The following is a 15576-nucleotide window of genomic DNA, read 5'->3' as shown; positions in this document are numbered from 1 at the left end:
AGACAAAGTAATTGTTTTCCCTGTTTCCTATCTGTCCTCTGCTTACCTCCAATATCATGACTCTCTTTAGACTATCTCCTTTCTACCACCTCCATCTTGTCTTCCAAAATATTTTGAAGTCCAGCCAGTATCTCCTCTTTCATGAAATCCTCCTTGACTACAAAAGATAAATGCAACATAGTGTAGTGAAAAAAAACAAAACAAAACATTGAACTAGAAATCTTGCCCTAGTTCTATTTTTGACTGTAATTTGCTATGTGACCTTGAGCAAAATATTTTCTCCTTTCTAAGTCCCATTTTCTTAACTGGTAAAATTTGGATAGTGTAAAATATGATTTTGAAATACCCTTAAGCTTGGAAATTCTTTGACTCCATATTTCAGTCAATAAGAGCTCTCCTTTCTATGAAATTATAGCATCATAGGATGACCAGTTGAGAGCTGAAGGGATCTTAGATGTCATCAATCAATATATATATACAAACATTTTATGAAGCACTTACTATGTACTAGGCACTGTGCTAAGTTCTGAAGATACAAAAAGAGGAAAAATCTTACAAATTAACAGGATAGACAATATACAAATATATATATATGTATATATATATACACAAAGCAATCTATATACATGATGAATAGGAAATAATAGAGGAAAGGCACTGTAATTAAGAAGGGTTAAGGAAGGCTTCTTATAGAAGATGGGATTTTAGTTAGGGCTTAAAGAAATCTGGGGAGATCAGTAGTTGGAGTATTAGAGGGAGAGTAGAATGCTAATTTCATCATTTTCCAAAGAGGATATTGAATCCCAGAAAAGTACTGAGATTTGTATGAGAACATATATGCAATAATCTATGACAGGAATAACTGGGACCAAACCATCTGTAACATGGTAGGATAGGGAACACGTTACATTTTTTTTTTAGTTCTCTTAATTATGAACATATAGAAAGCATTCTATATTTTGTTTATGTATTTTTAAATAGGGAATCTGTATGGCCTTAGTTGGGATAGAATTGTAAGGTGCCATTTTAACAACAAGATTTCAAAATCAGATTTTTTTCCCTGTATTCTTTGGGGAAATCCAGTCTTACCCTGAGTGCTTCTCAAGCACATGGCCCCATGCAGGTTGACTTTATGCATAATTTCCTGACAGCCTGTTCCAAAGCCTGGACCTGTTTTACATATCTGAATGGCAATGTGTAAAAATAGCAGGTTCACCTTGAAGCCTCTTAGGTAATCTAAAGACTATTTACCATTTTGATGATGTTTTTTTTTTTTGCCACAGATTGGGGAGCAAGAAAGCATGGCGGCCCCTACTGCTGCCTTATGATGCTCACAGGGATGCTCAGCAGGGTCCTCTATGAAGTGAGAAGTATAGCAAGGAGCAAAGGTGTTTGAGATGGTAGGAGGCAGGTGGAGGGTCAGAAAGGATTGGATTAGTGTCAGGAACAATGAAATATGTTGACTTGAAGCTGATTCTTTCATTAAGATTTTCATTGTAAGTTTACTGCAATAGAAGAGAAACAAAACACTTGGGCAAAAAGTTTATAAAGCATCTATCTCCTTCCAAAGCCTGTTGCAGGGGACATAGGTTCATGTGGATATGCACAGATAACATTCTCTTGCCCACTGTAGATTAAAAGGTCATGGTTATGGAATAGAGTTTCAGGTTGGGGAGCTTAATGTGAACAAACAATTAATTTGATTGAAGGTTCTCCATGATAGGCGGGGGACAGAGAATAGTGCTTCTCTTTTTAAATAGCTAAGACAAGAATACACAAAAAGGTTAGGTGATTTCCTGAAGATTATAAAGCAATTAGTTTGATCTCATGGCTACAAAATCCACCATTTACCAGTCTCTTGATCCCTGCAGATTTCTAGTCACAATAAGAGTTTGAAAGGTTTTTAGCTTGTAGGGGTACATTTTCTTTTTTAAGGATAAGTAACTTTAGGACCTAGAAAAAAGTTAACAACATGTGCCTATCATTTGTTTAAGGTCAAACAAACATTTCTCTCTCCTGATATCTGTATCACATGCCTGGATTAGAAACTTCAGAAATGGCCTGAATCTTTGAGATCCTATGTCCCTGTTCTTTCCTTTAGGGGACAATATGATACAATGGTTAGATTTAGAAAGGTTTAAAGTTTGGAAGACCTAGACGAGAGATTCCCAAACATATTTGACCTTCCACCCCTTTAAAAAAATATTTAGGGGTAAGCTAGGTGGCACAGTGGATAGAGCATTGGCTCTGAAGTCAGGAGGACCTGAATTCAAATCCGACCTCTGACGAAACACTTGACACTTACTAGCTGTGTGACCCTGGGCAAGTCACTTAACCCCAGTTGCCTAAAAAAAAAAATATTTAGCACCCCACTGGAAATCTACTTTCTTTAAGCCTTTAATGTTGTTTTTTGAGATTTGCATCATTTCAAAAAAATATAAAATCTATATTTTTAAATTACATCTTAAATTTAATAATTTATTGTAAATTTTTGTATTTTTTCTGCACTGAAATTTTGATGATGCAATATTGCATCATGTAACTGTATAATATTGTATTGCAAACAAGTCATTACATGCATATATTCTTGCTGATCCATACTGGACTTCCAGCCTGCCAACACTTACTTGTTAAGACCTGTACACAGACTTGACAAGTGATCCTTCATAACTTGCATTTTGCGTGTTTATTTGGAAAGTAGTGTAATCATTATGACTTTAACTCTCTTACACAACAGATGAAACATGTACAAACATTTTTTCAAAATTTTCTTCTCTTCTTCCCTTATGTTTCCATTGCCCCCTTATTTTTATTCAAGGCCCTCTAATTGCACCCAATGTTACTACTGTTCCCCATCATTCCAGTGCCCCCCAGGGGGAGGTATTGCCCACTTTGGGAACCTATGCTAGACTCAAGTGCTGCCTCTTTTACATACTGGCTTTGTAAGCTTGGGCAAATCATTTAAACTCAAAGTGCTCTAGACCACTTTCTAAATCTATAAACAGCACCCCCATTAGTCTTTTCTCTGTTACTCACACAAGGTGCTCACTCTCTTCTCTCTGAACCATTGCTTTGGTTAGCTGTTGCTCATACCTGGGATACATTCCCTCCTTACCTCTGGACCATAGAATCCCTTACTTCAAGATAACTTATGAACCACCAATATGAAGTCTTTCTATATTACCTCTAAGTGCTAGTGTCCTTCAGACCAGCCATGCCTTATTCTTTCCAGACTACATTCCTGACTCTGGATTTTTTCTACCATGCCCCTGTGTGTATTCCCACCTTTGCTTTTCAGTGTAGTATATGGAGCACTGGGCCTAGAGGCAGAGATACCTGAGTTCAAATCTGTCCTCATTTATGAGCTGTGTGACCCAGAACAAGTCACTTAATCTCTGTTTGCCTCAGTTTCTTCACCTGTAAAACGAGAATAATAACAGGGTTGTTGTAAGGATCAAATGAGATGTTACCCCTGGTGTTTTTTTCACTTCAGCTAAAGCATAAGATATTCTGCTCCAGCCTTTTACCTTTACTCTGTGTGTATCCCTTTGCTTCAAATGTGTTTCTTGTAAACAACATATTGTAGGATTATAGTTCTTAATCCACTCTGCTATCCACTTCCCTTTTATGGGAGAGTACATCCCATTCACATTCACAATTATGATTACTATCTGTGTTTTTCTCTCCATCCTATTTCCTCTGTTTACGCTTTCCTCTCTCAGACCACCACCTCCCTCAATCTGCCCTCCCTTCTATTAGCACCCTCCCTTTTCTTTTCCCTTTCCCCTCTTACTTCCTATATGATAAATTAGATTTCTATACCTAACTGATTATGTTATTCCTTCATTGAACCAAATCTGATGACAGTAAGCTTCAAACAGTGCTAATCTCCCTCCCTTCTTGCCCTCTACTGGATTAGGTTTTGTGCCTTTTCATATGATGTAATTTACCTTTGTCTGCCTGTTCCTTTACTCCTCTCCCAGTATAATCCCTTTTCACCATTTAATTAGATTTTTTATCATCACATCAAAGTCAACTTAAACCCACCCCCTCTGTCTATGCATATCCCTTCTAAATGTTGTAATAAAGATACAATTTTCAAGAGTTACAAATGTTATCTTCCCTTGTAGGGATGTAAACAGCTTGCCCTTATTAATAACATGTTGTTGTCATTGTTGTCGTTGTTGTTTTTCTTTCCTGTTTGTTGTTCTATGTTTCTCTTGAGTCTTGTATTTGAAGGTCAAATTTTCTGTTGAGCTCTGGTCTTTTTATCAGGAAGGTTTGGAAATCCCCTATTTCATTGAATATCCATCTCCTCCCCTGAAATATTATGCTCATTTTCGCTGAGTAGTTGATCCTTGGTTGTAAGCCAAGCTCCTTTGCCTTATGAAATATCATATTCCACACCCTTTGATCTTTTAATGTAGAAGCTACAAGGTCCGGCAAAATCCTGACTGTGGTTCCATGATATTTAAATTGCTTATTTCTGGCTGCTAACAGTATTTTGTCCTTCACTTGATAATTCTAGAATTTGGCTACAATATTCCTTGTCATTTTCAATTTGGGATCTCTTTCAGGAAGAGGTCTGTGGGTTCTTTTGATGACTATTTTACCCTCTGGTTTGAGGACCTCAGGGTGGTTTTCTTTGATGATTTCCTGAAGGATGTTGTCCAGGATCTTTTTTTATCATCATAGTTTTCAGGTAGACCAATAATTTTTAAATTGTCTCTCCTGGATCTATTTTCCAGGTCACTTGTTTTACCAATGAGGTATTTTACATTTTCTATTTTGTTTCATTCTTTTGTTTCTGTTTGACTGATTCTTTATCTCTCATAGAGTCATTAGCTTCCACTTGCCCCATTCTAATTTTTAACAAATTGTTTTCTTCTATTAGATTTTGTGTATCCTTTTCCATTTGGCCAATTTACTTTTTAAGGAGTTGTTTTCTTCAGTGTACTTTTTTCCCATTTGGCCAATTGTATTTTTTAAGGACTTGTTTTCTACAGTTAATTTTTGTCCTTCCTTTTCTAAGCTATTGATTCCCTCTTGCATACTTCTCATTTCTTTTCACAAATTTTCTTCTACCTCTCTTACTTGACTTTTAAAATCCTCTTGAGCTCTTCTTCTAAGAAGAGCTTTTTGGGCTTGAGGCCAGCTCATATTCCCCTTTGAGGTTTTAGATATGGGTATATTGTTTTCCTCTTCTGGATTTGTGCTTTGATCTTCCCGGTGCCCATAATAATAATCTGCGGTCATTATTAATTTCTGTTTTTTGCTTATGATGTTTGCATATTTCCTGACTTTAAAAAAAAAGTTGAGCTCTCTTGCTGTAGTGCAGGGGGCACTTACCCAAGTTTCTTCTCCTGATCACCTGGGCCTTGCACAAGGATGTTTCGCTGCTGGAGTTTGTCTGTCAGCCCTGAGCTTTGCCTCCTGGAGTTGTGCTTCCCAGAGTTTTGCTGAGGCACCAGGTGATTTGGCTGCTGGAGAACACTGTAGCCCATGGTGGTTTTCTGAGCTGGTTCTCCTGCCTGTACTGAGGATCTCAGGGGATCCTGATGTTGGCATTTGCCTGCTCCACCACTCTGGGTCTTAGGCTTTCTGCCTGGTATGTTAAAGTGGGGCTTGCTGGGATGCCCCCTGTCCTGTACTATTCCCCCTCCCCCAGAGTGAGAGGGGCCTTTCCTCTCAATCCCCTAAGCTTCCTGGGCTACGAGACTGCAGCACCCCATTGTTCTGCTGGCTCAGCTGTTCTAGGATTTTTTCCTGGGTCAATTATTTTCTGGGCTTTCAGAGGTTAATAAGAAAGGGTGGAAGTGATTTACTTCTTACTCCACCATCTTCGCTCCAAATGAGATGTTTATAAAGCATTTAGCATAGTGCCTGGTACATAACAGGTGCTATAAAAGTTTACTCCCTTCCCTTTTCTCTTCCCTTCCCTTTCCTCTATTAGAATGTAAGTTGCTCAAGGGCAGAGAATAACTTTCTGCGTATATTTTTATTCCTACAAATAGCGGCTTAGATAGAGGCTTAGCATATTGCCTAATATGTAAGTTCTTAAATGCTTGTTGTCTTGACTTGTTGATTGATGGATAGATAGCATATCAAACTTTCAATTAAAAATAAGCATTTATTCTCTGAGCTTAGCACAGTGCCTGACACATTAATAAACATTTAATTACTGATTAACTGACAGGATTAAAAATAATAAGAATAGAGAATACCAATTAGAAGAAGAAGAATTAAGAATAATACCATAGAGTTGACCAATGTCCATTTTTGATGCACTACAAATTACTATTCTCCATATTTATGACATGTTCCCCAATGTTTGCTACCTAACTATTCCCTGTGACTGAACTATTATGTTTGCTTCCTATGAATGAACTAATAAGATGCTTATAGTCTTGTAAGATCCCAAATTTCACTTATGAGTTTTCTTTTTGTAGTCATTATTCTAGAGACTCAGGATTCAACAAAGAAATATTTTGTGGCTTACACATATTAGGTATTTAATAATTTTGAAAATGAAATTGAATTGAAGGCATTTTAAAAAATAGGAAGAAAGGCCCCATAAGCACCAGTAGACAGACATCTATAGTGGTTTAAGGGCATAATGATTTCTGAAAAGAATTCAGAAAAGCATGGAAAGGCTTTTTTTAAATTTATGCCAAATAAAGTAAACAGAACCAAGAAAGCAACATACATAATGACAACACTGTAAATGGAAAGAACAGTAACAATATCATAAACAACAACAATAAAAAAACTAAACTCTTTATAATAATTATAATTATCAAGCTTGAAGAAGAGTTGAAAAAACTCACTTCCTTCACAGCTTTGAAGAGGTGGGACACTATGTATGTAGAACATTGTGTGAGTTGTCAGACCTAGTTGTTCTATTATTGAGATCTATGGAAAACAAAACAAAGCAAAATAAAACGTGCTTTTCATGAGAATTTCAAATGATCTTACCTTTCAGTGAAAACTAAATCCACAAATTGTTACAGACAAAAAAAAATACTGATAGCTAATCTGCCTACCAATATAAAGAAAGATAAAGGTAGTTTATAGGCAGAGAATTTCCAGAGAACTATAACATTTAAAGGTTGGATAATGTATTTATGTAAACTCCTTATCAAAGATATGTGTTAATAGGGTTTGAAAACACTAAACAGTCTATTTATAGGTGTATTTTTAGTAATTTGTACACTGATTCAAATGTCTCTATGTTTTTTTCTAGGGGATTATGTTGTAATGTCTGTGTACTTTGACCTAAGCAGACGAATGGGATATTTTACCATTCAGACTTACATTCCTTGCACTCTAATTGTTGTCTTATCTTGGGTGTCTTTCTGGATCAATAAGGATGCTGTTCCAGCCAGAACCTCATTAGGTGAGCTGCCTTCCATGTGTTCATTTATGTCTGGATCAGAATGTCAAGGGATGAGAATTTGCTACAGTGAATATTTAATTGCTTGCCTATGATAATTTTTCAAACAACTTTGCCCAAATATATAAATATGCAGTGCCAAGTGCAAATTACAATAGAAAATGAGAAAACGGGATGCTATTTCTTTTGCTTCATGACTGAAGGTATTAACCTGCATCATAAGTATACAGAAATAGTTTTAATAAGGGATAATTCATTTGTCAAAGCTTCATAGACTGGAAACGTTGGGGAATGAATGAGATCATAGAAGTCCATAATGACATGTTAAAACTATTATTTTTTTATTTCTCTTTTTAGTTCTGTTCTCTCTAGAAGATTTATTTTTGTTATTTTTAATGAGTAAAATGATCATCCTCACCCCAAACATTATCATTTTCTTTTGCAGGTATTAATGAGTTCTGGAAAACTCAGTCTCTATTTAAATTTTTCTAGGGGAATAAAAATCATATTACATATGTGTATGTATATTATGTGCATAGACGTAGTATTCATGTATACATATATGTGTATATATAAAGAGAAAGATCTAGATCTATGTCTCTACATGAAAATATAAAAATATAAAAAACCACCCTCAAGAAATTGAAAAGCTGTCATAGGGAAGGATTAGAATGTTCTTCTTGATCCCATAGGACAGACAGAAGGGAAATGTTTAGAAGACACAGAGAGCCAAATTTTGACTTGACGTAAGAAAATATTTCTGACCAATTACAACTATGTAAATGAGGAGCAGGCTACCTCAGAATGTTTTGGTTCACTGAAAGTCTTCTAAAAAAGTCTAGATGACTAATGGTCAGGAATGTTGTAAAGAGGTCTCTTATCCAAACACATATTGTACTAGATGGCCTCTAAGTTTCATTCTAAGTCCAAGATTTTGTGGTTCTAGACATACAAACCTATATAGGTCTAGATAGCAAAAACAAGAAAACAAAAAGTAGCATTTATATAGCACTCATAAGTTTTCCAAAATGTTTTACATGTCTTACTTCATTTGATCTTCACAACAACCTTGGGAGGTAGTTGCTATTGTTTCCCCTCTTTCACAGAACAGACTAAGAGAGGTCACGTGACTTGCTCATAGTCACACATTTGATAGATTTTGGAGGCAGAATTTGAACTCAGATTATCCTGAATCTATTTATAACGCTATTATCCACTATGCCAATTAAACTGCCTCATATATATTACACAGTTTTTCTTTCTTCCTCTCTTCTTTATTTTCTTTTTTATTTCTTTCTTTCTTCTCTCTTTCTTTCTTTCTTGCTTTCTTGCTTTCTTACATTTCCTCTTAATTTACAGCAGATACTCTCAATCAGTGTCTATGGAATGAATGAATGCATAGTCTTTCTTCCTCCTTCTTAATATTCAACAAATTTCTCATCTTTATTTTAAACACTGATTCAAAATTCTTATCCTTAATTAATATTTTCCTAGTTACTTCAGTCAATATTAAGTGTTCTCTGCCCACAGCAGGATAATAAAGAAGAAAGAAAAAATAAATTTGAATCAGAAGATCAGAATTTGGATCCTGCCTTCATTAGTTACTATAGATGTGACCTGGGGAAAGCCAATCAACCTCTCTTTTACTCAGACTTCTTTTTTTAAAATGAGGAAGGTGACCTACATGATTTTTAAGGTCTCTTACACCTCTGACCATTACCGCTGTTGGACTTAAATCCTTAAAAATAGTCTCACTTCACTTGAATACAAGTCTGGTTTAAGTGATCAAAACAAGAATTGAGGTTTCCATGTCATAACAGATTTGAAAAGAGGGAAAATATTTAAAGGAGAAAGACACTTAGTAGGTTGGAGGGAAAAAAAAAACTATGTAGATCTTGAGATAGTTCCCTAATCAATAAGAGGATGCATTGATTTCACTAGTCACTAGCCAAAAACATGACACTTATCTAGATATGAAAAAAGACAGTAATTTTATCTCTAGATTTATGAAACTGTTCAAATAGTTCACTCCTCACACTTAGAAATCTATCCATTCCTTTGTCCTTTTTGTTTGGTTTCTACTGAAACAGAATATTAAATTTGCTTCAGGAGTCCTCCCATTGAAGACTGAGTTTCTATGTTTGAGTGTAGAGTTAATTGCCTCCTGGCTATCTCTATGGCTAGGAGCAATTATGGTGGACACAGCACAGTAGTGTCTTTAGGTGATGAGATTTTGTTTTGTTTTTGTTTTTCCTTTGGGATAGTGAGTCACAAAGCTCAGCATAGCAAAGCCTTACATTATTGACGTTGACCAGCTACTGATTCTTAAAAACAAATTTGTCTTTAATTTTGGCTGGGCTAAGAAATGAAAAAATAAAATAAAATCATAACATGTTGATAGCTAGAGGGAACCTTAGAGATCATAAAGTAAAAATCACAATTTTCCCAAACAAAAACTTTTACACAAATATTACAAATGAAGAAACTGAAGTTGAGAAAAGTTAAGTAGTTTAGGCCCTTGGGTTGTGTCAGAATCAGAATCAGAATTCAAGACTCCTGATTCCTAATACAGTGCTGTTTTCACCAATCAGTTGCTCTCTTAAATCCACTTACCATCTCTATGACTTCACCTTTCTCTGCCATCTTTCCCCTGTAAGTATTGTCTTCCCCTTTTTTGGGAATGTCAAACCCTTAAGGCCAAAGTTTACATGTTTTGTGTGTTTGTATTCCCCAGAATTCAGCATAGAGCCTGACACATCATAAGCATTTAATAGTTTTATTCATTCATGTATGCATTCATTAATTAATCATACTGAAAATCCTGTCCTACATTCCTCATGATGACAGTTTTCATTGGGTTATTCTCTAGAATGAAATGCACAATACTGTTGATTAATAAACACTGAACTTGAGGTCACAATAAATGAGTTCTAATTCCAATTTTTCTTCTTACTACCTATATGTTTTGGAAGCAAGTCATGTAATCTTTCTGAGCCTCAGTTTCATCCTCTTCAAAATGAAAAAAAAATAGATTAAGTGTTCTCTAAGTTACTTTCCAGATCTAACATTGTGTTTCCATAATCTTATCATACTAGCCATGCTTTGTTTCCCATGGTATATTTGTAGATGAGAAGCAATTACAGATCCACTTTTAGGAATTAGCAGCCAACATGTTCTAACTCAAGGAAGAACGTTGTTAATCCAGGTTTCTCTCCCTTCCCTTTTACATATAGAGAGTTTGAGCATTATGATGTCTTAGGGTCTCATCCTGATGACCAGGTGGTACAATAATACTTTTTCTTTTTCTATTTCATCATGTTTCCTTCCTAGGTATTACCACTGTTCTGACGATGACTACTCTTAGTACGATTGCCCGTAAATCTCTCCCTAAGGTGTCTTATGTGACAGCCATGGATCTCTTTGTGTCTGTCTGCTTTATTTTTGTCTTTTCTGCCTTGGTGGAATATGGCACCCTGCATTACTTTGTCAGCAATCGGAAGCCAAGCAAGGACAAAGACAAAAAGAAGAAAAACCCAGTACGTACAGTTCTCTTTTGAGACTATCGGCATCATTGGTGTAGCTAGACCTCCAGGGCACTTTTAAGTGCATATCTAAACTGTGGCTTTTGTTAGTCTTCAGACAGATGAGCTTGGGTTACTTAGCTCAAAGATGGGAACAATAATTTAAGTTTAGCCAGACATAAGGAAGGAGTAACTGATCTATTATGGTCATTAGAGACAACAGAGATATGTTTTTCTCAGGGGCAGACTCTATGTAATTGATGCATTCTGCGGGGTTATAATAGTTACACAAAATGGAGCAATTTTATGCTGTCTTCATTTTTTGAGAAGTATATTCACTGACGGCAGAGTTTATCTATCATCCAGTCATTAATAGGCTGGACTCCATTCGATTTTACCTATATACCTACCCCTAACCCTTCCAATCCTTCTCCCCAAACTTTTTTTTTAAACTGTTGATATTTCAGGACCAAATTCACATCCTAGGCAGCTCTCCAGGTAGGTTTCTTAAGTTTGAAATGTGACCAGAGTAATGAAGATAATATTCTGTTGCAAAGAGAAAAAAATAACAAAACTTTTGTTTTTGTTTTTGTTTGAGAAATTCCACATAGTTTAACATAGGAAATATAGATGGTTTTAATATGAGCTATGTATTCTGGACCTCTTGGGAATGGATATCTATCTGAAGAATTTCTTCAGCTATGAATTATGTTTAAGTGCTTTGCTTGGTTGTTTAGAAAAGAAAGACCACCCTCCTATTGAATAGCCCCATTCAACCAACTAGCTTTCATATCATGAAGGACAACTAGCTAATGAGTAGCCATGAGAGTTTTTTTAATATTCTACAGCACTTGCTAGGATGGGGATAAGGGAAGAGTAAGCAGATATAAATTTATATACCAGGGAAAGAAAGTAGGATGACCTGCCCCCTATTTTGCCCTAAAAGGCAATGTGAGGGGAAGATTGACATTTTGGCGACTATTTGAGCCATCATATATATTGATTGAATCATTTTGAGAGTCTCTAACTCACTGTTTGTTACCTGATGGCACTCCAAGTAACATTGATGAAATTACTGCAATAATAAAATATGTAATTAATGTAATAAATGTGATTAAATATTTTAATTAGATATTATAATAGGCAAAGGTGGTTATAGCATGGGTATTAAAGATAAGGATTAGGCCTGTGATTTCATTAGTATAGAGAACTCTCAGGTGAGGAAACCTCACCTAACCAATGCAAATTGGCACCTTCTTTGGAATTTTTAGTTTTAGAGAACTACCTAGAGCACTGGTCGGTTCAGTGAGTTGCCTAGGGTTAAATGACAGGTATCAGAGGAATGACTTAAACTCAGGTCCTCCTGGCTTTGAAGCTAGTCCTATATTAAGTACTACTGCCACTAGGACTATTATGAACTTTAGAAAATGTTTATCTTTCATTTCCCAGATACACAATGCTTACTGTTTTCAGGTCTGTCCTTCCTTTCCTTTTTTTTTCCTTTTACCTCTCTACTTTTTCATTTTCTCTCCTTGATTTGATTTGATTTTTGTCCTGTTTCTTACTTGACTTCCTCCTGTTTCCATTTTCTTCTAATAAGTTAGTTCTATTGACATCTTTCAGTATTACTTCCAAAACAATAAGTTTGTGCTAACAGCAACTAAAGAATCCATAAAAAATATCTTAATTTCTATAATCACACATTTTGTTCCAAAGATGATAAATAATATTCTAAAATCTGTAGATTTGAATGGATCAGATGAAGAAAGAATTGGCAAGGATGAGCAGGAAGAGAACAGGGCTGACAAAATGCAACAGATAAAATGTAATTGTTGAGATTATCAAATGAATTTTTTCATCCTTTAAATGAATTAGATAATGTAATTCATTACTTAGTCAAAGGAGCTGGCAAGTGCCAAGACCCTTCAATGAGGAAATAAAGTACTTAATTCTCCTATAATGATGTACTGATGCTAATTGTGTAAAGGCTTACTCTAATCAGGTCTTGCTGATGAAAAGGTTTAGGAAAATAATTGTAAAACTTGTCTCGATACTGGATAAATAGGCAGTAGGAAGTTAGCTTGCAACACACTGGGTTTTATAATTATATCATAGTTTAGGGTCAAGATAATATTTAATCAGAATAACATTGACTTAACTGGAAATTCATCAGCAATTACCAGATTTTTATTTTTCTTCCACTTCAGTCATAGGTTTTATCATAGTTGAGGACTGTCTTTCTCTGTTTATAATTTCAGTTCTTTTTTACTTACTATGTTTTTGGGAATGTATCTTTAATTTATCTTATTTTGTCTCTTCCTCTTCTTTGTTTTCCTTTCTTTGTAAAACAAAATGTTATTCTCTTTTCTGTCTACAAAACCAAAGCTTCTTCGGATGTTTTCCTTCAAGGTATAATGTTTTTGGAATGGAAATTCACTGCATGCCACTGCTGAATTTAACTATTAACGCTTAAATGAGATTTTATTTTAAGTAGACATTTAAGCATTCTACTCTAGGTAATACATATAAGAAGTAGAAAGTTCTACAGATTTAGAAATAAATTTGTAGAGTTGATTCAGCAGCTCCTACACCAAGTCACAGATGTTTTGAATTCATTTATAATTCAAGAGCAGCCAGCACCTTGAACAAAGTGGGACTTTCTTAAGCAGCCTAAACCATGATTTGACCTTTTTTCTTATAAACCTCCATTCCACCAGTGCTATACAATACATGGTCTTGAGAACTCAAATGGACACCTTAAATCTTTGAAAATTATGTTTCAAGATATAGTTTCTCCCCTTCTAATAAAATATATTTAATGTTTTTCATGCATGTAAAGTCCATATTAGAATACTTTGGGAAAAGTCCTGCAACTGAAAGTGTTTTATAGTTGAACAAACTTATCCATGCAAATGTTGTAGCTGGCTCTAAGTACACTGCCATCATTCGAGATGGCAAATGATGATAATTATCAATTTTATTGGATTTTTGGAAGCTTATTCCTAAATGTCAACATAGTTGATTTTTCCTAAATCTTTAACAACTGAATTGTAATGCTGAAGGAACTCCTTTGTCCTCTAATTCATTTTCCTTTAGAAGAAGGGCAAGGATTCAATTACACTGAATAGAAGGGAATGCTAATTTCTGGTCACCAAACACTTACAATGTTTTGCCATTCTAGATGGTAAAATTCATTTAAAATTCTCATTCATGTCAGTGAACTTGGCTAACATTTTCACATTCCTTAAGAGTGACCATTTAGTGTGGAATTTTATCTCTCTAATGCATTAGTCATACCATGGAGTTATAGACCAAGGACGTTTTATATTGCTATATACTTAAAACAGAATTTGCCATTAGAACCATCTTTGTTCATTTTAACAGGCTATTTGCATACATACAAGCATGACAGATGCCTTGGTTTCAAAAAAAAAAAAATTTTCATTTACAAAAGTAATTCTCCATTCCATTTAATGCCTTCATGTCTCCAACATCACCTCCAATAGTTAGTGGAATAAAGTCTCATGTAGTTGTTTGGTCTAACCCTTTAGATCTTTGAGTTCATTTGTTGTTCAATTTCCTTGCTATAGCTATTAGCTTGATAATATTATTTTCAGCTGCATTGCTTAGCTCTAAATTTGAAATATGCAAATGTGCTCTCTTCATAATTTAAATTTTATCATTGTAGATCACGATGTCATAGCAATTTCCTGAGTCCCCATTTGCTGAATCATCATTCCCATTGACCATGCTATAGACAAAAATTGTCTGATTCTGAGGATTCTGACCAACTCTTTCATTCCCATCCCTTTGTATTATCTTCTTAGGCACCAACAATTGATATTCGACCAAGGTCAGCCACTATTCAAATGAACAATGCCACACACCTTCAGGAGAGAGATGAAGAGTATGGTTATGAGTGTCTTGATGGCAAGGACTGTGCCAGTTTTTTCTGCTGCTTTGAAGATTGCCGAACAGGGGCATGGCGTCATGGAAGAATACATATCCGTATTGCCAAAATGGACTCCTATGCTCGGATCTTCTTTCCCACTGCCTTCTGCTTATTCAACCTTGTCTACTGGGTTTCTTATCTTTACCTTTAAACAAGAGTGGAGCAATGATAAAAGTCTTACTCAATGATTCCTATGGGGAGATGGTTTAAAGGTTCCCTTTAAATGTCCACTTAATATAATCTCTCATATGCTTTGTATTGGTCTCAATTCATTTGTGCCATAATACAGAATATCCTAATCATGCCATGTCGTTTGCCCCTAACTTTCCTTTGGTTAGTGTGATTTGGAAATTACTGATTGAACATATGAAAACTGTTATAAATGGAAAATAAGAATGTTGAAAACAAAAGTAGATCAAAATGTATCAATGTCAGCTGTAACAAAAACGGAAGGGGTGTGAAATTGAAGTGGTGGGATACCTTTTCCCTTCCATTGTACAAATATATACATGCAAAAAAAATTCAATAAATGTGCAATGTCTTTGCTTGGGGTAGAGAGATATGGTCAATCTTTACCCTTTAGAATCTTTTCATTTTGAGAAGTATCATCTCTCAATTCAAATAAGTGTTACTAGCCTAGACAAGTTATCCTCCCATACCCCCAAGCTAATAATAGAAAAACAAAATACTATCCTTTTAAAAGCACATGT

At 35.2% G+C, this 15576-nt stretch overlaps 1 protein-coding gene across 2 annotated transcripts in view; it reads left to right on the top strand.

Annotated features, from left to right (window-relative positions):
* GABRG2 (gamma-aminobutyric acid type A receptor gamma2 subunit) overlaps positions 1-15017 on the top strand; it is a 136144-nt gene extending 121127 nt beyond the window's left edge. The window contains exons 7-10 of one of the 2 annotated variants that reach the window (XM_027841910.1): positions 7244-7396; positions 10724-10929; positions 13300-13323; positions 14742-15017. In XM_027841910.1, the coding sequence (XP_027697711.1) occupies positions 7244-7396; positions 10724-10929; positions 13300-13323; positions 14742-15017 (659 nt within the window). The remainder of the gene's footprint in view (positions 1-7243; positions 7397-10723; positions 10930-13299; positions 13324-14741) is intronic. The other variant, XM_027841911.1, reaches the window with a different exon arrangement.
* Positions 15018-15576: the final 559 nt, after the last annotated feature.

Source organism: Vombatus ursinus, unplaced genomic scaffold, assembly GCF_900497805.2.
Source record: "Vombatus ursinus unplaced genomic scaffold, bare-nosed wombat genome assembly UNPS02014863.1, whole genome shotgun sequence".
NCBI classification, from domain to species: domain Eukaryota; kingdom Metazoa; phylum Chordata; class Mammalia; order Diprotodontia; family Vombatidae; genus Vombatus; species Vombatus ursinus.
The sequence above is the reverse complement of the archived record's forward strand: the minus strand, read 5'-3'. Positions and strand labels throughout refer to the sequence as shown.